A 23124-nucleotide genomic window follows, 5' to 3' on the forward strand; every position below is an offset into this window, starting at 1 on the left:
TCCCTCTAGCAGGATGCCTCATCTTGCGTGCTGCTGGTTTCTTGTTGCTTTCATTTTCTTATTTCACCTTTTACAGAGAATGATGGTAGTTTACCATCAAGTACTGTCATGTCTTATGTCGTCCATAGAACAGCTAAATATAGTAATGGATCAATGTAATCATCAGACAAGGTTAGGACGTTGTAGGTCAATAATACGAGCAGATGACATTAACAATGATATTCTTATATATTCTTTAATATATAAAATTATAAAAATATCACATGTCAGCGAGTCAACCCAAGCAAATGAGGTTTTGAATAATCTTGATAATGTAGTAAATAATACAGTAGGCCATTCATCTCTCTAATTCCTGATCTGTCCCGTGATGCCTCCGCATCTCTGTGGGACAGAGAATAAATTCTATGATACAGATCTTGTGGGAGAGTCAGGATGCTCTCTGTTCCGTACTGTCCCACACCTCCACTATGATGTGCATTGATATACATTCACGGATGTGTATAACTATCTATGATGTTCATTTATGCCAAGATATTTTTTTAAAGTTTGCAATGATAAGTGTTAATCAAAACATATCCTCAAAAACTCCCTCAAATCTTTTGAATATCATTCGCTGTACCAATAGATTCCTAGATATTCTTTGAAGACTTTTAGCGTTGCTCGATCTTCCTTAGCAAGCAACTGACATTCTTTTTTTAATGTATGTATGAACATCATAAACAGTCTTAGTTTCTGAAACCAATAGATCTGTTGATCTGTTGTCCATCACATCCTGTTGAACAGTGAAATACCAGGAGGAACAGATGCCGCTGAGCATAAAAATCCCTTAAAAAAGAAAATTTGTATCGAGATGAAGAAAGAACAAATTGGAAGGGAAAATTTGGGTTGAGTTGAAGATAGAAAACAACCACAAAATGTGGATTGGGTAAAGAAAATGGCCACAAAGTGTGGGTTGATTTGAGTAAAAAAACACGACAAAAGTTGGTTTGGTTGAAGACAATGTACAGCAGTGTGGGTGGAGATGACTACAGAAACGGCCACATAGGATGATTTAAGAAAACGGCCAGAGTTCCAGTAAGTAAAGAAACCGGCCAGAGTGTGAGATGAGTAATGAAAAACGGTAACAAAGTGTGAGGAAAGAGTGAGAAAAACGGCCACGAGTTGTGAGGAAACAGTAACGTAATACTTTCACAGGGTGTCAGAAAAGTGAAAAAAAAAAAACGACCACAAGGTGTGAGGAGAGGAAAGAGAACGGCTTGAGGAGAAGGATCATGTTATGTAAAGGAGTTATTGTGACAATGAGATACTGAAGGACACTGGTTGGAAGATTTTCTTCTGTAAAGTGGTTGTGCACAAGACCACAGTTCGTCTTCTGGTGGCATGACCATCATCGTCAACACAGTCAAGTAAGGGCTCAACCCTCCAAATATCGTCAGTATTTACAAGTAATGGGTCTTCCCTCCAAATATCGTCAGTATTTACAAGTGATGGGTCTTCCCTCCAAATATCGTCAGTAACCACAAGTGATGAGTCTAACCTCTAAACATCGTCAGCAATGTCAAATAATAAGTAATAACCTCCAAATATCAACACTCATAGGTCATAGATCTACCCTTCAAATATCATTAACATTCAGAGGTCATAAGACTACCCTCCAAATATCATAAATATTCACAGGGCAAAGGTCAACCCTACAAATATAAGCAACATTCAGAAGTCATAGGCTGCCTTCCAAAAATCGTCAACATTCACAAATCATAGTCCACCCTCCCAATATCGTCAACGTTTACAAATCACACGTCAGCCCTCCAAATATCGTCAACCCCTCAAATCATACGTCTTCTCTCCAAATATCGTCAACCCCGCAAATCATACGTCTTCTCTCCAAATATTGTCAACCCCTCAAATCATACGTCTTCTCTCCAAATATCGTCAGTTTTCTAATCCTTGGTCAACCTTCCAAATATGAACATTCACAAGTCCTGGGTCTCCCCATCCATATATCGTCAACTTGCAAATTTTGGATCTACTTTCCAATGAAACAAAAGGATAGAAAATCAAAAGCAACTGCGGAAGAAAGCAGAAAATCAATAAGAAGATAATGAACCATAAATAACTAATACTTTAGGATCAACAATTACTCATATATTAAGTACTGCACAGTTTAGATCAGACAACAGACGATTTTTTTTTCATACAATCAATAAATTAACAGGTTTATGACTTTATTGTCAAAACTATAAAAGACACAATAGACTATCTCATACATAATGAAGGCAACACATAAATTCGCATATATCTATAACATATATATAATCGAAGCAGCCCATTGGTCGGTCGCACTCATATATGAGAATCCATGAATAATGATGATGATCATATAAATGATAATAATGATAATGATAATAATGATGATGATAATGATAATAGTAATGATAATAATAATGATAATAATAATAATAATGATAATAATAATAATAATAATAATAATGATAATGATAATAATGATAATGATCATAATAATGATAATAATAATAATAATAATGATAATAATACAGTAGCATTTAACGCTTAGACTAGATTGGTAAGTTGAGATTTAGATTAAGACACTTTTCGGAGACGTACTCCAGTATGAGAAACATGAGACACACTGTCACTTACACACTCCAGAAGATAGTGTTGAGGGAGGGCTCTTGGAGGTAAACAAAATAGAAAATGTATTTTCTCTCTCAATACCTTCAAGAAGAAAGCAGCTTCAGTATGGCGTGGTGATGATCCTATCAACACACTCAGACTTCAACAAAAATGTACTCACACTCTCTCTTACCCTACAGTGTTTCACTTGAAGTACACGGCTGGCTTTACATGTACGCTCTCCAGCAAGTTTATGTACAGGAGTTCCACGTCTTGTACACCAAGTTCCAACTAGTTGGAGCTGAGGTTCCTCTAGGAGGTAACTTGATACAGACCCAAATTGTCTGAAAACATTCTGTGCTTATATTTTTAGGGTGATAAAGTTTCTTCTTTATATTCGTTTTGTCAGATCTTATTCCCAGCATGATGAAGTCACCCTCAAGTATACTGAACCAATTTGGTTGCACTGTGACCCATTTTCAACTTTTTTCAGAAACTTATTCTTTCTGTATTCTGGCCCATTTATAACCAATTTTCTGCACTTTAACTCAACTACCACCTATTTTCTTCACCGTAACCCATTTGTAACCCACTTTCTTCACTGCAACCCACCAAAAACCCATTTTCTTCGGCCAGCTTAATCGAATCTCTCAAAGTCCAGATTCGCCGTTGGTAATGTAGTTGACTTCATGAGCCGTAAAAAACCATTAGCAATCATTATGAGAGTTCTACATATCATGATCTTTCATGAAGCTGTCATGATACCTCCTGCCACCAGCCATGACGGCCTAACAAGCAAGGACGCAAATCATCTTTAAAACCTTTAGGAAAGCTGACAACCTCTTAAATGTTCCTCTAATGACCTGTTATGACACCTTCTTATCAGAATCGAGTCACTAGAAACATACGTAATATCCTTATCAGTTGTCTTGATATTCTTCTCTCACCAGTCCTTGAGAAACGTTTCACAACCAGTTTATGACCTCAATATGATGTGATCTGACAGAAAAAAAGATAATCGAGTCACTGCAGATGGGCCTTTGGAAGAGCTGCCGTGGGTGTCTGATCAAAAAGGAAGATAATCATTGTTAATTTACAAGCTATCACACACAAATGCTGTTTACCAAATACTGTACATGTAAATAAATGTTTTCTTTTGGCTGCATTAGAGTTTGGTTAGCTTTGCTTAGCTTAAACTTAGCCTTTAAGCTTCAGCTTATTCCATATGACTCACACACTACATTTCTTTTACGGGAGATATGATGAGGCCAAGATGGGCCTTGTGTTTGCATGAACGAGGAACTCGAATATAGACCTTTTTTTATCAATAAACTTTACATATAACTACAAACTTGGAAATGAAACGAGGCATTATATCAGAGTTACAGAAGTAGATACGAGCGGCAACGGAAACACGTAATGATTTAGGCATGTCGACCGGGTAACCGGACAACAGCTGATGATGTAAACAATCACACCTCGAGCCATTAGTCAAAGGATGAAAGACTCCTTCAAGCGTCGCCAGTCCTCAACGTTGAAGCCCTCACAGATGCTCAGTCTCGGTCGTGTCGTTGCACCTCCTGCTGTCGTGTCGAAGTTCCGCTGAACCTCACCGTCGGTCGGCTTACCACAACTATCTCTATCGTTTCCGAGTATGTTCATCTTTTCACCATCTTGTCTCCTTAGGGACTCATGAGCTTCGTTATCTTCCTCCCTTGACGTTCCAAGTCTACTTCGACCGAGAGGTTCTTTGGTAGTATCACATGGCTCTTTGTCCTCCTCACAAGAGGTGCTTCTCTTCCTTTCTATCACAGATACTCGAAGTTTATCCTCCTCGTCTTCATCGTCGTCCAGCGCCCCTTCTTCATTAATCACAGACAGACCAAAGTCCAAACCCGAGGCGCCCGTGGGGAAGTCCTTGACCTGAGGAGTGTTGAAATCGTCCAGGTCCCCTAAATGCAGGTCCTGTAGCGTGTCAGAGTCGTCCAAGGCTCCCATGCACATATCCTGCAGGGTTTCGGAGTCGTGCAAGGCCCTCGCACGACTGTCCTGCAGAGTGTCGGAGTCGTCTAAGGCCCTGACGCACATGTCCTGCAGGGTGGGAGACACGTCGAAGCAGGTGGAGAGGAGGAGGCGGCTCCTTGCAGCCATTACCCGCTTGGCCAGGATGATGGTCTCCTGCTGCAGCGCCTCCACGTAGCCATCGTCGCGCCACGTCATGCACTCCTCAACGTGCACTGGAGGGGGAGAGAGGGATTAATGAGGCAGACGAAGGTGTGAGGAGGAGGAAGGGGGAATAAGAGAGACAAAGGAGAAGAGGGAAGTACATATATTTGCGTAGTATAAAGACATACTAATACATAACTAAGGGAAGGGTTGGGGTATACTGGAAAAAAAGAGAAAATGGACTTCTAACACAGAACCCGAGGACGCCCAAGTTACCCGGACGAAAGGAAAACTAAGCTGTTCAGCTGATCTGAGAGATCCTTCCAAACCCCAGCACAAGAGCGCCTCACATCACCAAGGTTTGTGCGAATTATCCTGCTAAGAAACTAATCTCTAGTTCTCGAAATATGTGGGAATCATCTTATCAAGATAGCGATATATAACCCACAAGATATGAATTATCTTAGTAAGATGTTGATATGTATCTCGTGAGATATCTGTGTATCTCTCTTACCTGTAATGAGATAAGAAATTGGTACATATCTTACGATACGTCGACGTCAGCTACCGATATATCTTAATTACCCTCCTGATGTTAGCTAGCCAGTTAATGATTAAGTTAACTGGTAAGATAAATGGCTTTAAATTGATTTCCGTGTGGTTTGTGTACCTCTTATCTACCTGCTTTCGAGCCCTCCCCATCCCTTTCCCTCCATTCCCCGCTTCCCCTCCATCCTCCTCACTAACTATTTCGTAAAGTTACAACATAGATATGGTTAGATAGATACGTTTATTGTGTTGTGAGGGTGAGCTGGGAATGCGATCCCTACTGGTATCTAAAGATTCCTTATGATTTAATGATCTATTTCGTATTTTCTCTATCTCTTTTAACCCTTCAGCTCGATGTTACGACCCTTGAGCAAGAGGTTACGATCCTAAGTTATGACTGCTTGACCTTTGACCAAACTCCAGAGTGTCAGGTCAAAGGTTATTCAGTTATTTCCAAGGTTTGTACTATCGTGCTCAAGGATCGTACCATCTCGCCCGAGACGCAGTAAGCTTCCAACAGTAGCAAGTCTGTCTTAACTAATAACGTTCTTCCAGTTAGAACGCATGCGTAACTACACTGAAGCTCTTCTCTCAAGGAAACGCTAAGCAATGATCTCATGCATGATGATAATTCTACTGCAACTCAAGTCTACACAAGAAAGCTAACATAAATAAGAAACACATAGGCAACATTAACTTAGTGTGTTGTCCGATACTGCCGCAGTTGCTGAAATCAAAGGAATTTTTTCAAATTATGGCTTTTGAACTTTCTCTTTGTAAAGAAAATGGGCAAAGCAAAAGTGGGAAGAAGCGATGACAGGACAAGCTGTGGCGGGAACGGAGTGAACACAACAGATCAATGTCTTACACTCGAAGCTCCACCTTGATTTGTCGATCATTAGCCGGTTCTTAGCGGCCTCCAGTTCCTGCTTCAGTTGGTCTTGCTTCTCTCTGAGAGCCCGAATCTTCTCCTGAGTCCTGCGACACTTGGCGATATCCTCCTCGGTCTTGTGGCTCTCGTATCGGGCCACGTCCTCCTCGTCGAAGTCGTCTACAGGCACGCGAAGTGAGGGACTTCCGCGAGTGCCGCTTCCGACCCCAACCCCAACACCGCCGCCGACTAAAGACGTCGTGTTGTCAGGATTCACAGTTGTCGAAGATATCAATTTATGGGAGGTCAAGGGCGACCCGGAGGGCGTCCTCGATGTCAGGGACTTGGAGTGGGAGTGACTGGTTGATGACGGGTGGTGTGACGTCTTCTGGAGGGTCTTAGGATGGGTCTCCGAGACTTTGGTGCGCGGGTGGTGTGTCGCCTCCTTGCTTTTGATGGTTCCGGATGCTAGGTTTTCAGACCCTTACGAAGGAGAAAAGATGATACAAAGAATATGCTGTTTCTGGTGACCTATAGCCACAGAGGTATCAGACATACACAGAGGAATCAGACATACACAGAGAAATCAGACATACACACAGACGTACATATAGTCATAAGCAAACATAACACACGAAACGGGGCAGCTCGAGTGTACACCACCTTCCCCCCGTACTATAAAAATTGGTAATTACATACAATGCCGAACAAAATCAGTACTCACATGCATACATACATACATACGCAAAACACACACACACACACACACACACATACACACACACACACACACACACACACACAGTATGCACTCGGTAACATCCAAAGAAGCACTAAAATCCAACATCTCAGGAGGTTGAATGTACCTACACGAACCTTTGCAACCTGTGTTCTTGGTGACGTGGATATGGCTCCTTTACAAGACTTTGGATGGTTTTGCTAAATTGGTCAATAGGTTGTCCTGCCTCCATACCCTCCATCCCCTCCCCCTAGCATACTTTATATCTCCCCCCCATCTATCACCCCTTGCATGACAGAAGTCCCCATGAAAGCCAAGCTTTGGACAAGAGAAAGGCTGCAAAAGATAAACTCTCCTTAGCTCCTCTCTACTCTTTTTCCTCTTTTCACTAACTTGTTTTTAGCTTTTTTCGTTAATTCTGCCCTTTCTGACTGTTTGCTACTCATTTTGTTTTCTTCAATGACTTTACTTTCGTTTTCATCCACCTCTCTCACGTTCATTTTGTTTCTTCTTGCCATTCCATGTTATACCCATATAGTTCCTATTTTTATGGCTTCTTCATAGTGCTCTCATGCAGTCCTGTAACCTTCAGTTCTTACAGATTCTTATATCCCCATTACTCTGATTCTTACAGAGTCCTATGCAACCATTTCTTTGATTCATATAAAGCCTTATCCTCTCCGTTACTCTGACCTACGAGCCGCATCTCATCTTCTAACTGTGTCCCCCCGAGTGATTCCTGCTGACCCAGAGCTCGGCCTCCAGAACTAGTCTCCCTCCAGACCCAGAGCTCGGCCTACCTCTGCCTCCAGCCTTGCCCTTGAGGCCGTCGTCGTCCAGGCCGGAGTCCTGCGAAGACCCGAAGGAGGAGCACTCAGAGTCACGGATAACTGACTCGTACCCTGAGCTCTCCCCATGCCGGCTCTCCCCTCTCGATCGCCGACCTCTGGGGATGACCTGAAGGAAGGGGAAAGGAACACAGGGGGCACATCGTTAAATGGTTTCAGGAGAGATGACCAAACAATGTCTCGTGGTTTGGTCTGAGAGAGTTGAGCTAGTAGTGTAAGTGGCTTAAGGTCGCCAAAGAAAATATATTGTGTTCAGGTATTCTAAAGGTTGAGTTTCCAAAGGGTTAAAGAGAGAAGGAGAGCCAAAGGGTCCAACCTTCTAGGGGTTTAAGGTCTTTAAAGGGTTGAATATTCCATTGGTTTATGATCCTTTAAGGGTTTAGTGGGTTAAGATTATAACAGGGTTAAACGGCTTTAAGAGGATGAGATACCCAAACAGGTAATAACCATTTAGAGCAGTCATAAAGTGTACGAACGAAAGAACAGCGTCATGGGTTTCTTATATCAAAGGTCCACATTTCAATCACATTTCATAAATTTCAAAAGACCATAAAATCCAAAGGGTTTAAGTCTCCTATGGGCTCTCCACATGAAAGGGTTTGCATCAGTAATGAATGATCTGAAAAGTAAAGATTACTTTAGAGTCTTGAATTACTAATAGCTAACGCTTCCAGACGATGAAGGCCTTGAGGCAAGACATATCCAGGAGGTCAGGTTAAGATATAGAAGGAAGATGTACAGGAGGAGACACATGACTAGGGAAACGCAGCCAGAATTCATTATTCAAAATTGTTTCATTTACCTTTATTGTGGGGCTGAGGTGGTGTGGGGAGGTCACTGTCTTCCTCAGTAGTTGTGTTGTTTAACAAGTCTCAGTAGTCGAGACTCTCGTCATACTGAAGCCTCCAAGATACTATCAAGAATTCCAGCTGTATCTACTCTTGTATATATGCATGTATCTATGTTTCTATTTGTATATATATATATATATATATATATATATATATATATATATATATATATATATATATATATATATATATATATATATATATATATATATATATATATATATATATATATATATATATATATATATATATATATATATATATATATATATATATATATATATATATATATATATATATTTATATATATATATATATATATATATGAATATGTATGTATGTATGCATGTATGTATCTATGTATGTATCTATGTATGCATGTACGTATGTATGTATATATGTGTAATGTATCAGGGAAGACCGACAGTACACACAGCATGAAGCAGATGAACTTACCCTACTCATTTGCATATATGCAATTTGTAATCCAATCACACTCTGGTGTAATCCAGGGATAAGTTATAAGTACTAGCGATGTCATTTTCTACGATAGGGAAAGTTTCCGGTATTATCTAACACTTTCCCAAACAATTTAGATATTTTGAACTTAACGAATATGATTTAACGTATTAGTAAATGGAAGACAGATATATTTAAGTTAGTTATAATGAAACGATTCATAACAAACACAATGTTGTGAAATAGCGTAAAAATATAGACTGATAAATGACGCGTAGTTTGCAATCGCCAAAGTTCACATTCCAGCAACCGGCAGCGGTAGGGGTAACCCTGAGTGTGGAGGGTAAGTAGACCATGTAGCTGCAGGAGCACGAAGCGTTCCCTCCTCGTTCGGTGATGTTTATTATTACCGCGCGGGCTCGGACCTGACACACCTGCAAGTTATGTCTTCTGACTCTGTTGATGCCGCTTTCTCGAGCCACCTCGATGTTTTCCGCTGAATGATCGCGCAGATATTTCAATCAGTTGAGTTACACAGGAAAGGAAATTGAGGCATTCATCTTGTTGTCGGAGGTTGAATTTTCAACTTACTGAAGTTAACAGAACTGCAAGTATTTACCTGCGGGATCTCTGTTATTGTGAGACTCTCAACCCTCACATAAAGGTCAAGATTTCTTTATAATCCCAGATAAGAATTCTAAGTTCAGTCGGTCGACCTTTATAAGGACGTTCTCTTTCAGGTCGTGGCGGTACTTACCTTGAGTCCGACGCCAGAGTCCGCCCCGGAGTCGTATCCTGGATGTATAGAGGCGGTGGACACGGGCAGGAAGGGAGGGAGAGGAGAGTCCCACTGGAAGCCCTGGTACCGTTGACCCTGCTGCTGCTGCTGCTGCTGCTGCTGCTGCTGTTGTTGTTGCTGCTGTTGTTGCTGCTGCTGCTGCTGTAGAGGCTGCTGGTACTGTAGCTGTTCCTTGCTCTCTCTCCTTCCGCTCCGTCCACTCCGGCTCTCTGAGCTCTTACGGGCTGGAGATTTGCTCTTGAGGCTTCCGTTTGAACGCTCGGATTCCAGTTTCTGGAAAGCCTTAGCGGTCTTGCTGTCCGTTTGTTTGGAAGGATCCAGGCCGTGGTGGACCTCCTGGGAGTGTCCTACCTTACCATCTTTGATATTCTTGTTATCCTTCGATCCGGGGGCCTTGGAATCCTTCGATCTTTCTCTCTCCCGTTGGGATTTTTTGTCGCTCTTTTCAGAATTCTTGCCCGAAGATGTTGGAGATTTGCTGCTGGATTTGGAATTTGATTTACCGCTCTTCTTGGAGCCATCCTTCGGGGAGCCTTTGTGTTTCGGACTGCCAAAAAAACGGCTCCAGCTCAGTTTGCTGTGAGTGGAGCCCTCATCACCATCTGCTTCGTCTTTGTAAACACAAGATTTGCTGGACTTGGAGAGTAAACCCAACTTCTTTTTTCGTTTCTCTTTCTTTACCTTCACTTGCTTTACGTTGCTCTCGTCGTCGGAGAGAGAAGCTCCATTTCCAGGGAGTCTCTCCTTCAGCGTCCCCGTCAGAACCACAGCATTGTCCGGAGGTGCGTCAACGGTAACCGGTTCGACGTGAGCCAGTTCCCCATTTAGATTGGGGTTCGACGCTCCATCTGGCTGCCTGAGAGCGGAGAGGGTCGATAAACTGACATAATTACTAGGAAGGTAAGGCATGATGTCACTCTGGATGTCATACAGAGGGTCATTAACATCTTTGGACACCTCTGATGAGGTGTCATCACCTTCGCCCTTCCCCTCGTTCGTCTCGCTCTGAGCATCGATCTCCTCCGGCAGGAGAGACTTCCAGCTAAACTCGTACTCCTCTCCCATCTTCAGGCTAGTGAGGGTTCCCTCCTGACTGAAGAATGGCTGAGGTAGTACCTTAGGTTCAGGTTCCTCGCCTCCCTCAGACACGCTGGAGTCGTCCTCGCTCAACTCCGGCAGGTCTTTCGCTGACGGCGAGTGCACCGAGTTCCTGCCCCTTGGCGCCTGCTTCGCTAAGTTTCTGTAGAAGTCATGCAGCTGCTGGAGCTCCTCCAGCCTCTTGGCGAAGTAGTGCGTCTTGGCTGTGAAGTTCGGGTCCTTGATCATCTGCTCGTAGCGGGAACTGCTCTTGTACTCCCCGTCCGACCTACCATCCTGGGGAAGAAAAGATGCAAATAACTGGGTATTAGACGAGACGCTGATTAACACTAATGGAATAATTACGTAATGACTCCAAATAATCAACTAATTTGCCTAAGATTACACCTTTCCAACATTTGGAAGGCCCACTGATCTGATCTCAAGAGGTCTCATTCAGTAATCTGTTGGTAATTGTATTCCTTTGTGTATGTTTAGGTCATAAGATAAAGGGTCAACCAACCGTAGGATCGAGGAAGCCGGTGTCTCCGCCGTGGACAACCTGGTCGGGGATCCTGGGAGGCTCCTCCTGACCCCCTGACCCTGCCTTACCCGGCACCTGCTGAGGTCACAAGGAGGGCGGGTCATGCCAGGGTGAAGGAAGCAGGAAAAGGAGAGAATGAGAAAGAAAAATACTGAAAGAGGAAAACAGTATATGAGAGAAAGAGAGACAGAGAGAAATATAAGGGAGAAAATGTCAGAAAGACCAAAGAAAATCAAATATAAAAGAAAGCTGAGTTAAGGATGAGACTGTAAATAACAGATAACAGAAGACGTGCATGAGACACAAGCAAGATGAGTATAACACAAGACACATACAGACATAGGTTCAACAATACGCAAATATCCATCAACATTTGTTACGAAATCTCGCCAGCCAACGAGACCAACATCTGTAGAACACTTGTTTTAAGTGGCACTCACCGCGCTGAGGGCTTCCAGCTGGTCGAGTGGCTCGGCGGACTCAGCAGGCTCCTCCTGAAGGGTAGGCAGCAGGTGACGATGCTGGAGGTAGGGGATGAAGTGGACCCCTGCCTCCGCCAGCGTCCGCTCGATGTCCTCCTCCGTCACCTGGCCGAGGGAGGGAAGGGTTAGTGGCGTGGGTGTTGTGTGTGGTAGGGGAGAGTGAAGGAAAGGCTCACTGTGGGCGTTGTATATGGTGGAAGAGAGAATGGAAGGGTGAGTGAGGTGAGAGGGACACTGCAGGACAGGAGAGAAAGCACTGTTACAAAACCAGTAAGTATGATTAGATCCTTCAATTACAGATTCCTATTGTTGTGATAACAGGTCCTTTATCTCCACAATCATACTGTTATATAAACAGACGAAACAGATACTGTCATCATTTGTTCCAACTTCCGCAATGGTCCCTGGTCTTCTGCTGTCTGAGCTGATGCACGAACCAGCTATCTGTCAATGGCTTAAGTTCCCGTTGGCTCCTCTGAATCCGGGTAAGAAATACTCAGACAAAGTGGAAGTGGAATGAATCAGTGCTGTAAGTGGTCTGTAGTCTAATTAGTTCGTCAGATAGACATTGTTCTACTGCACTGTAACACAGACATACAGACAAACAGATGGACATCTACACAGACGGCATTATATATCAACAAACTAAGTGACAGAGTCACAGTAATATTCCCGAAATTCTTCCGTGATTTTAAGACAGTATTGTAAAATGTAAATCCGCACGCAATCAGTATGAAGAGTAATGATAACATAATTAGTTATGAAATATTTTTGAGATATACAACTTATCATTTCTGTCACGTCAGTCACTAAATCGTTAAGGATAGTGAGACAGAAATCCCAGCAGTTGCCAGGGTCATCTAAGGTCAAGCATCTCGAGACATAAACATTGTGACCTCTTTCACAAACAGATCCGTTCAACCTGTCGCAAATTACCACGTCACTCTCAACAAGTTGGCAGAAGTTAGCGAGGGATTGTGTCAAACTTTGCGTCGTACAGAGAACCTGTGCACGAGGCGAGGACCTGAGAGTGTAAGGGTCCTTCAGGGATAAAGTATGAGGAATGTCTGGAGTGGTGGAGTGGTTCAGGTGGAAGATATTCTGTTAGCACAGTTATGGAAGGCCTGGAATGGTTCAGATGGATGGTACACTCTTGACAGAGTTATGAAAGGGCTGGTGATCATAACTTGTGTTGCAAGAGACGCAAGGGGACGTACCTGACACCAAGAGTCGACCATCTCGACGGGTTCCTCTGGCTCTTCGACTTCGATGTACTCTCGGTCCTCCTCGGCCAACCAGCGGTCAAGAGCGGCCTCCAGCTCCTCCTCACCCTCGTCCAGGTCCCTCACCTGCCCGGGGATAGAGTGATAGACACGTGTATGTGTTTGATATACCAGGTTACACTTAATGTGGGAGATTATAAACAGGGAGGAACACACTGGGAGATGATAAGAGCGATAGTTCTGAATATCACGAAATTATGGGAAACTTTCATCTGTTGTGCAAATTTATGGACACTTAAGAATAAGTTGAAAATACACATGATGTTTGAGAAGATTTGTTGTCATTTGTAGGTTGTTGGACAACCTAGGAAGTCTGCAATGTTTACAAAATGAGGGACAAATACAATGATTATGATGCAACTAATGACAAATAATAACTGATTAATGATATGCCAAGTTGACGGCTGTAACCTGTCGGCAAGAATTATATTAAAAAAATTTCTACAAGATATGAGTGACCTTACCACTACTGCTTTAGTATCATTAACTCTTCAAACAGGACGGTATGACCCTTAGATATGATGGCGTAGTCCTGAACCTGACCCATTAGGGTCAGGCTAAAGATCGACCTATCATGCCCAAGGGTCGTACCGTCGTGCTCAAGGCTCGCACAGTCGCACTCACGGGTCGTACCGTCGTGCTCAAGCGTCATACTAGTGTGCTAAATAACTTTACCTTCGAGCTGGGACCGGGAGGTAGTTTTCTTCCCAGATGATAATGAAGACCTCAATATTTACTTTAAGTCATTATAAAGAACCTGAACGAGTAATGATGACGTCGGTGAAGCCTACACTATCTGTTGTATACCATGCCAGTCAGCCAGCACCAGGGTTCCTGCTCATGCTGCTCACATTAGTGCAGTAGTCGTGTGTGTGGCCGTAATCCCTGTACTTACCGTTCGTATACGTTTAATTCCTACTGTTCTCATCCAGTTCCCATTTGGTCAGTTGCCATCTATTCACTTCCCTCATCTCGTAGATCACAAGATGAACGTGAACCTGGCTGCCTCCAACCTACAGCACAGCTCCTCTTCAAGACGGATTCATTTCTTGAACTATTCTCATTTCTCTGATTACGACTCGGATCATTTGCATTCAGTTACTGTGTGGAAACTCCGTCTCATCCAGGAACTAAACTTAGAAATTCGCACATAAACATTGCCTTCGAACTTTATTAATTTGAGTCAGATTTGCAACTGCACAACACCAAGTGAGTCAGGTGTGCAGCAGTCAGCTCCCTCCTGCAAGATTCCTAGCATTGTGACACCTGTCATATGTTTGGTGGTATGACACCTGTCAAACTCCTAGCGTCATGACACCGGTCGAATTCCTAGCATTGTGACATCTGTCATATTTGAGCTGTCATATCAAAGTAGGACCGTCAAAAGCTTGGTGTATTTAGTTTATGTTGTCAAAGGATTAAAACTTAATTGTCCATAACTCTACGTCTCCAAAAATCGAATATTTATACAATTTAATTTCACTAAAGCGAATTCATTATTTACATAACAATTACGTATGTTTTCGCATTCAACAGCTCTCGACATGTAGATAGCCATTAGGCCCAAAACCTATAAAATACATGTCAAATATTTAACACAAACATTTTTGTATATAACAATATATTGGGAGAGATTATATCTATATTGACTGATGCTCTGAAAATCCCCTTTCATGAAATATTAAAGGAATTTGTTTAAAAATACTTGTACGTTTTGGAGAGAGGTGTTCGAGCAGTGATTGACTCCAGGTGATATTATGATATTCTTTATCTTGGAAATGCCATCAGATGACGATGTGTGGCTAATTTAAGATGCCGTATGTATGTATGTGATTATCTGCTACAATGTTACCGCGGGAGTTTTTATTCTCCTAACCTTGTATATATTATAACTTTATTCCTCTGGGTGTATACACACACACACACACACACACACACACACACACATAGCCTGAGCCAGACACCCATACATCGACCAGCCCTAGAGGTAGGATCAACACCTGGGTAGGGCGTTGACCGACTGTTACGTTTAGGTTTCGAGCCCCTGGTGGCCCATGCTGACTCATGGCCAATAACGGTAACCATATGTATGTATGCAGGCATGTATATGTATGTATGTATATGTATATATGCATGTATGTATGTATGTATGTATGTATGTTGAGGGTAATGGCTATCAAAAGTTAACGTCATTTACGCCCTAATCCGTCCCACACAACAAACATGTGAAACACCAATATTGGTGGGATCAGAGGCTACATGCACCTGACCCACACCATTAAAACAGGATCGGTGTTTGATATGATGGACAGAGATCTACAGAAATAGCCTGAGTTAAACAAAGGAAAATAAATGTACAGTTTTTGCTGAATCTTTCGATTTTAGTTACTATGTTAAGGAAACCACTTATCTAAGCTGTTAGATATGAAGTCAGAACATCTCTCATCTTCATATGATGTTTGTGAGGCAGATCAACCTCAAGAACTTTGCATTGACGATGTAATCAAGAATGTGGTCAGCTTTGTGTCAACATAAACCCACGGTGCAATATCATTTTCTACTTTCTTTTTGTTTATGAATCTATGTATATTTCTTTCTTCTTTATCTCTTCCCTTGTATATAAGAGCTCTCTGGTGAACAGAATTGCTAAAAGATGGATATGATGGCTTGTTGTTATACCCGACCCTTAAAGCTCAGGTTAGGATATCATGCCTGATGTCGCATCCAAGGGCCATACCATCCTGTCCAAAAATCGTACCGTCGTGTCCAGTGGTCGTACCGTCCTACCCGTGGGACTGATTCTGTCACTCACCTCATGAAGGAAGAATTTCGTGGGTTTCGCACATAGGATCTCCTCCTCAGTCAGGCTTTCAGTTCCTCCGTCCTCGGACGACCCCTGCGACAGGTCCTCCTCCATGGGGTCGCCCTCGGCCGTCGTCGTCTCGTCCGAGGAAGACCTCACCTCCATCGCCCTGTCCTCCTCCACCTCTGTAGGAGATGGAATGACAGTTATCACATGACAGGAAATGTTTTCGTAGATCTAAAGAGAACTATATATGTATATATACATATATATATATATATATATATATATATATATATATATATATATATATATATATATATATAGAAGAGATAAAAAAAGAGAGATAGAGGTTCTCACTTTGTTTTCTTTCAGTAAACATGACATGAAACTGTGAGTTAACACACAAGTCAGATGTTCTACATCTTTTTAAGAAGTTATCTTGGGAATTTTGGTACGTTAAGATGACTATGAGATCCTAAGAAAAGATCGCTTCATTCCATCAATTTACGTTCCTTGTAAAGCTTGTCTCCGGTGCCTCACACACTGTATCAGACGAATATTTTAATCACTAAAGTCTAAAGTAATACGGATGAGGCTTGATGAAACTTCCTTTTTCGTTGTGTGTCTTGTGTGGTATCCTTCATGATCTGCCATGTTACTTAAGACTTGATACGTCTGATTCCACTCGAGGTCATGAATGCAAACTCGTGGGTAAACATTTCACCTCAAATGAGAATTGATTTTTATTGAAGAGGATTCTCGATATATGGAATGACTCACAAGTTAGAGTGGTTGGAAGCTGTAAATTAAACAGGTTTAAGAAAAGACGTGACAGAACTTTGCATCAAGTCCATTACTGAATACTTGCTCCTCTTTAGTGACATGAAAACTTAACAAGCTTTTTTGTCTTTGAAATATCAGTGTGTGTCTCGTCTTACCTCACTAATCGCAGAGTTCCTGGTATATTCCACCATCACAAACTCTCGTTACAGCCCAGTGGTCTGCTGCCGTTTGTAGTCCTTTGTATTTGTGTTCATCAAAATTTGAAATATGAAATATTTTTCCCAATTTGTTTTTACCGTTTGAATAAGCTGTTTTGTTTTACCGGTTATATTATCCATTCTATTTTGCTGGTTGAATAAGTCCACTCACGAAGCCAGTTCGATCATTGAGTTCGCTAAACCGGCTGAATTAGCGGTCTATTTTGCCGATTAGATTGGCTGGGTTATTTCACTAATCAGTTTAGTAAGTTATTTTTCCAGTCAAATTAGCCAGTTCACCTTTTCCTCCTCAGAAGGCCAATCAATTCCTTTTCTCGCAAGTTTAAGACCAACAGAGCCAAAGATACCTACCTACCTGCCCTGTGTTATCAAGATGAAAGAGAAGAGATTTATATTCCACTACACAAGATATGAAGAGTTTCATCACTTCCTCGAGGGAAGAAAGACCTTCTGTTTGTTTTCATTAACGAGAGAGTTGCTCATCTGTTGCTCACAACTTTTACACAAGATTCTTATTTCAATCTTGTTCCTTTGTGTTGCCAGCGTCAGCCTGGCCGACTTTTCTTTGGTCTGAGGAAGTTCTCCTCCATGGCCTTCCAGTGTCTGAACTGATTCATGGAGTTAGCTTTGAGGAACAAATCTAACGATATTCTGTTCATTGATTCAAATTCTACCAAAAGCAAGCGGGTGATGGCCGATAAATCAAGAAATAATAGTTTAGAATTGATTCCTGGTTATTGTTTTCACGTATGGTAAGAATTGGCTTGATTAACCTTATGTGTTAAGATTCATCAAGAAACAGAATAGTTTTACAAAACACAAACACAAAACAAAATCAATACACAAGTGAGAAGACACATAACACAAGTGAGAGGATACATAACACAAGTGAGACGATACATAAACAAGCGAGAGGATACAAAACACAAGTGAGAGGATACATAACACAAGTGAGAGGATACATAACACAAGTGAGAGGATACATAAACAAGCGAGAGGATACATAGCACAAGTGAGAGGATACAAAACACAAGTGAGAGGATACAAAACACAAGTGAGAGGATACATAGCACAAGTGAGAGGATACATAACACAAGTGAGAGGATACAAAACACAAGTGAGAGGATACAAAACACAAGTGAGAGGATACATAGCACAAGTGAGAGGATGCAAAACACAAGTGAAAGGATACATAACACAGGATACATAACACAAATGAGAGGATACATAACACAAGTGAGAGGATACATAACACAGGATACATAACACAAATGAGAGGATACATAACACAAGTGAGAGGATACATAACACAGGATACATAACACAAGTGAGAGGATACATAACACAGGATACATAACACAAATGAGAGGATACATAACACAAGTGAGAGGATACATAACACAGGATACATAACACAAATGAGAGGATACATAACACAAGTGAGAGGATACATAACACAGGATACATAACACAAATGAGAGGATACATAACACAAGTGAGAGGATACATAACACAGGATACATAACACAAGTGAGAGGATACATAACACAGGATACATAACACAAATGAGAGGATACATAACACAAGTGAGAGGATACATAACACAGGATACATAACACAAGTGAGAGGATACATAACACAGGATACATAACACAAATGAGAGGATACATAACACAAGTGAGAGGATACATAACACAAGTGAGAGGATACATAACACAGGATACATAACACAAATGAGAGGATACATAACACAAGTGAGAGGATACAAAACACAGGATACATAACACAAATGAGAGGATACATAACACAAGTGAGAGGATACATAACACAGGATACATAACACAAGTGAGAGGATACATAACACAGGATACATAACACAAATGAGAGGATACATAACACAAGTGAGAGGATACATAACACAAAACAGCCAAGCAGGGAATATTAAACCTCAGAATTCTGAAATCTGATTTCCTCTTAATTAGAAATTTCCAAATCTAAAGTTCTGTTAATTAAGTATCATGATCTTGGTGAGGCAGTATGGCAGGATCTCAAAGACATTGTCTTTCAGAACAAAAGTGTTTTTCCCTCATCTTCTACACAGTCGAGAATAAAATCAATATTTAATTATCTGCCTCATTCCTACCTCGGCTCCAGGAAGGGTGTTGGAGGCAAGCGTAATTCCCCTCCCTTTAATTAATTATTCCCATATGTAATATAACTATTTATGTCTAATGAAATACATAAGCTTTCAGAGCTTTAATGCTTTCTCCCATATCTTGTAGAATATTTATGTATGTTTTAGAGTTCCTAATATTTCTGTCTGGTGTGCTTTCTTATGTATCACAATATGACGGAATAAAACTGTTTACCTTGTAATGACCCATAGTGCTCCATCAGCTTAACCCCTTGTGCACGACGGTACAACACTTGACCACGACAGTACGATCCTTGGGTATGATGGCACAGCTTTTGACCCGACCTTAATGACCTGACAAAACATTAGGTCATCACACCCAAGCACAGTACAATCATGCTCAAGGATCGTACCCACTTCCTCAAGGGTCGTACTTTTCTGCTCTGAGAGTTAACGTACCCACTATGTTTCATTCATTATAACAAAACCAAGTTTGGAATCAACTTTTTTCATTAATGAGACTCTTTTCTACCCTGACAGTATCTCTTCATCTTTTATACAGTTGTAATTAGTATTATTACGTAGATTATCTATGCATGGAGCAGTCTCTTTAAGTTTCATCCTCTTAACCATACGTCTCTTCACTAATGTAAATGTTTCTATGAACTACTTCATTAAGCTGGAAGTTTATGATTCAAAGCTTCGTTACTTCCTGAACTTTGGCAGTTATCCCTCCTCCCCCACTCCCGACTCCCTCCTTTTCTTCCGTCTTAGAATCCTTTTACTTTCTCTTCCTTTTCCCTAGACACCCACCATCACTTCTTTCCCTCTCCTCTCCCCCTTAACTCCCCCCACCTTCATCTCCCCAAAACTGAGAGGTACTGGTAGAGGGTGGGGGAGGGAGGGTAAGAACCAAATCATATATTCCCGGTACACAAGTTGGGTATACGCCCTTCACACCAGCGGGAGTTTATTGGCAAATAATGCTACGGTTCGGGTGGGACCGGAACCCATCCACCACATCCCTCTCACCCTACAGCTGCTTTAAATGTCTTGCCTCACCCTCACGCTTCCCGCCGCTGTACTTTGCTACTGTGAGCAACAGAAGCCATCACTATGGAACTCTATACAACGATCCAGAGCTAATGTTATGGTTCACTACGGTGCACACTGGCTGTGTGAGGCAGGGGAGGGCACGTCCTCCCTGGTGACCCGTGTCCTGAGGGTCTGCTCCCACCTCAGGGCGCTGCTTTCATCTCCTTTCCTTTTTTTTCTTTACAACATATTACGAGTCTTTTGTTCTGCATTATTAAGACATTATTTCCTTTCCCATTTAATTGCGATCTGAAATCATTTGTTTCTCATTGTAATAAGGGTTTATTTACAATATAATTCTTTCTTTACACTCCTGAAAAAAGGGGGCACTCAGTGTTTACACAGGTAGCAACTTTGCGGTTGCTTTTGGTATTGAGCAACTGTCTCAGAGATGAGCTGGAGCCTTTCCCCCTATTGGGTAGTTAAGAGACATGAAAGAGAGAATTGGACAGGGAAGATAAAGTGGGGGATAGAAGAAAATTGTAGAGTTTACAGATGTATGGCGCAGGTTTACGTAATGAAGTGTGGGGATGGATTGATGATTATGCACTCGTGCCTTCCCTGTGAGCAGACCCCCGACAAACTGGGAGAGCCTGTGTGGTAATGTTGTGTGCTGGTCTAGCGAGCAAATTAGCTCAGCTCAGGTAAGAGTTGTTCACTGTGTATATCGATGGATGACGGGCTTCTCTGTGGTCTTCACTGAAGCTCCTTGGAAGCCATGAGCGGTCGATATTTGCGCTGCTCTCCAGATGACTGAATGTGTTTGATGCTGATGGAGGATAAGCACAGTGGGTCTTTTGGGAGTGGTCTTCAAACTCTGGCAATCAGTGAAGCAATGAATTGATGAGCGAACTTCTCCGACACGGCATTGCTTCATTCATTATAACAAGGAACTGCAATCCATCATTACGAGCAATTGTGATGTTTTGGCCAACAAAAATAAGAATGTTAAATCTTACAACTAATTCACAAGAGGTATGAAAAAAGTCTGGACTACTGTTATCCCAGAATCTTATGGTAATGCTTTTGAGAATCCTTCGTTGTTACCAGCACAAATCCTGCAGCAGCACTTACAGCATTGTAAATATCCTTCAACGATTCAAAGAAAACAATGCAGCATTAATAGAATGATTCGAGTATGAAATTCGACCACTACAAGATCACACAACTCAGGAGTCCTAATAAATCCTACATCTTAAGTCCTAATGATGTCGATCTTATATAATCCTACGAGTATAAGATCCTGCAGCTCAGGTATACAGCAGCCAAGGAAATAAAGACCCTAAAGACCGTCTTCGCTAAGAAAGTCTTAATCTAAAGGAATCCCACAGATATGAAATCTTAACGAACAGTAAGCTCATCAAATAATGTTGGGTCACATCAGGTCAGAAACGAAAGCAATGTTGTCTGAAACAATCTCTTTCCTGAGGAATCTTGGATCATCTTACTTACCTGGAGACGTCTACATGAAAGACTTGTACATGAATTATCCTTAATAAAGGCATCCCTCCGAGAAGGATCCCTTACCTTGAGAATCTTGTCAATAAAAGAATCGCTTGCTTAGAGGATCCCAGATAAAATTCACACCTGTACAGAAAGTCGGCCTTAACCGCAGCCCCAAGCAACCATAAACACGGAGATCAAACGTTTACGTCAGGAGGCGAACGTTTCCTTAAGATGAACGTTTTTGCATGGTCAACAAGGATCCAGGAATGCTGAGTTGTGCGACGGATATTAAGGCATAAGAGACAGCTGGGCGACCATGGGTGCCATCTGTCGTCCTCCCCGGCGGCCTACACGACCCAGCTGGTGTCACAAGGAGGGGAGGGGAGGAGATTTGGGGAGGGGGAAAGAAACTGGTGAGGGGAAATGGGGTAGAAATACATTGGGAAGAGACCAGGGGAGGACAAGGGCACGCAACCGGACTGGGTAAGTTTTCTTCCTGCCACCTGTTGTCCTCTGTATTACTTGTCGTAAAAGAGGGGAGGAAACAAGGGATGTGTAACAAAAGAGGAGAAATGGATAAGAGAAAGGAAAAAAGAACGAGAAAAGTAAACTATGGGAAGGTGGGGACCAGTCTGGTTGACCAGTTTTCAACACGGCGTGATGGAAATCGGAATGAAATGTAGGTGGAATATATAGAGAAGCTGGGAGAGGAAGGGAAATAAACAAGATGAATGAGAAGCATAGAAGGGGAGGGAGAAGGGGAACAAAGGAGAGACATAGAGTGTGATGCAGGGGAAGGGCTGAACAAGGTATATGAACAGGTTCAGCGGCAGGTTTCCTACCTCCCAGCCCTGGCCGTAGGTACTGTTCTCTCGAGAGATTGCAGAGATAGTGCGAGGTGCCAACAGATGGCGTCATAAACAGACACTTCTAATCGAATGTTTTGCTGGAACTCCTGGTCACAGCTCCTGTTCCCCTGTGAGCAATTTGAGAGCAGAGAGATTAACCTCAACCTCTCAAGATGAAAATGTTGTGAAAGCCAGAAAGATGGTGTCGCGACGCCATAAATGGAAAATGGCTAAGGAAAAATGCGGAGGATAGCGGGGTGACTGGCTGGCTGCTCCAGCACCTTCTATAGCTTGTTGAATGGTATGAACGACTCTCAGGGTATGTGGGTTGTCTCGCTCTGTTGTTATGTGAGACGATTGTCTGCATCATGTAGGAGACCTCACCAGGAAACGCTGCTTCTCACGGGTGGAATTGAAGGAAAATGTAATGAATATCCGAAAGAGACAGACAGACAGACAGACAGACAGACAGACAGACAGACAGATGTGTTT

At 42.1% G+C, this 23124-nt stretch overlaps 1 protein-coding gene across 6 annotated transcripts in view; it reads right to left on the reverse strand.

Moving 5' to 3' along the window:
- Positions 1–221: 221 nt before the first annotated feature.
- Positions 222–23124, reverse strand: part of LOC139765877 (uncharacterized) — a 134639-nt gene continuing 111736 nt past the window's right edge. For 3 of the 6 annotated variants that reach the window (XM_071693746.1, XM_071693745.1, XM_071693749.1), the window contains exons 11-18: positions 16115–16290; positions 13237–13368; positions 11978–12124; positions 11517–11615; positions 9875–11290; positions 7760–7916; positions 6218–6703; positions 222–4871 (exon numbers count right to left, since the gene is read on the reverse strand). In XM_071693746.1, coding sequence (XP_071549847.1) covers positions 4126–4871; positions 6218–6703; positions 7760–7916; positions 9875–11290; positions 11517–11615; positions 11978–12124; positions 13237–13368; positions 16115–16290 — 3359 coding nt within the window. In that variant the 3' untranslated portion in view covers positions 222–4125. The remainder of the gene's footprint in view (positions 4872–6217; positions 6704–7759; positions 7917–9874; positions 11291–11516; positions 11616–11977; positions 12125–13236; positions 13369–16114; positions 16291–23124) is intronic. The other 3 variants (XM_071693747.1, XM_071693751.1, XM_071693748.1) reach the window with 3 other exon arrangements.

This window comes from Panulirus ornatus, chromosome 56 (genome assembly GCF_036320965.1).
Source record: "Panulirus ornatus isolate Po-2019 chromosome 56, ASM3632096v1, whole genome shotgun sequence".
Classification (NCBI taxonomy): domain Eukaryota; kingdom Metazoa; phylum Arthropoda; class Malacostraca; order Decapoda; family Palinuridae; genus Panulirus; species Panulirus ornatus.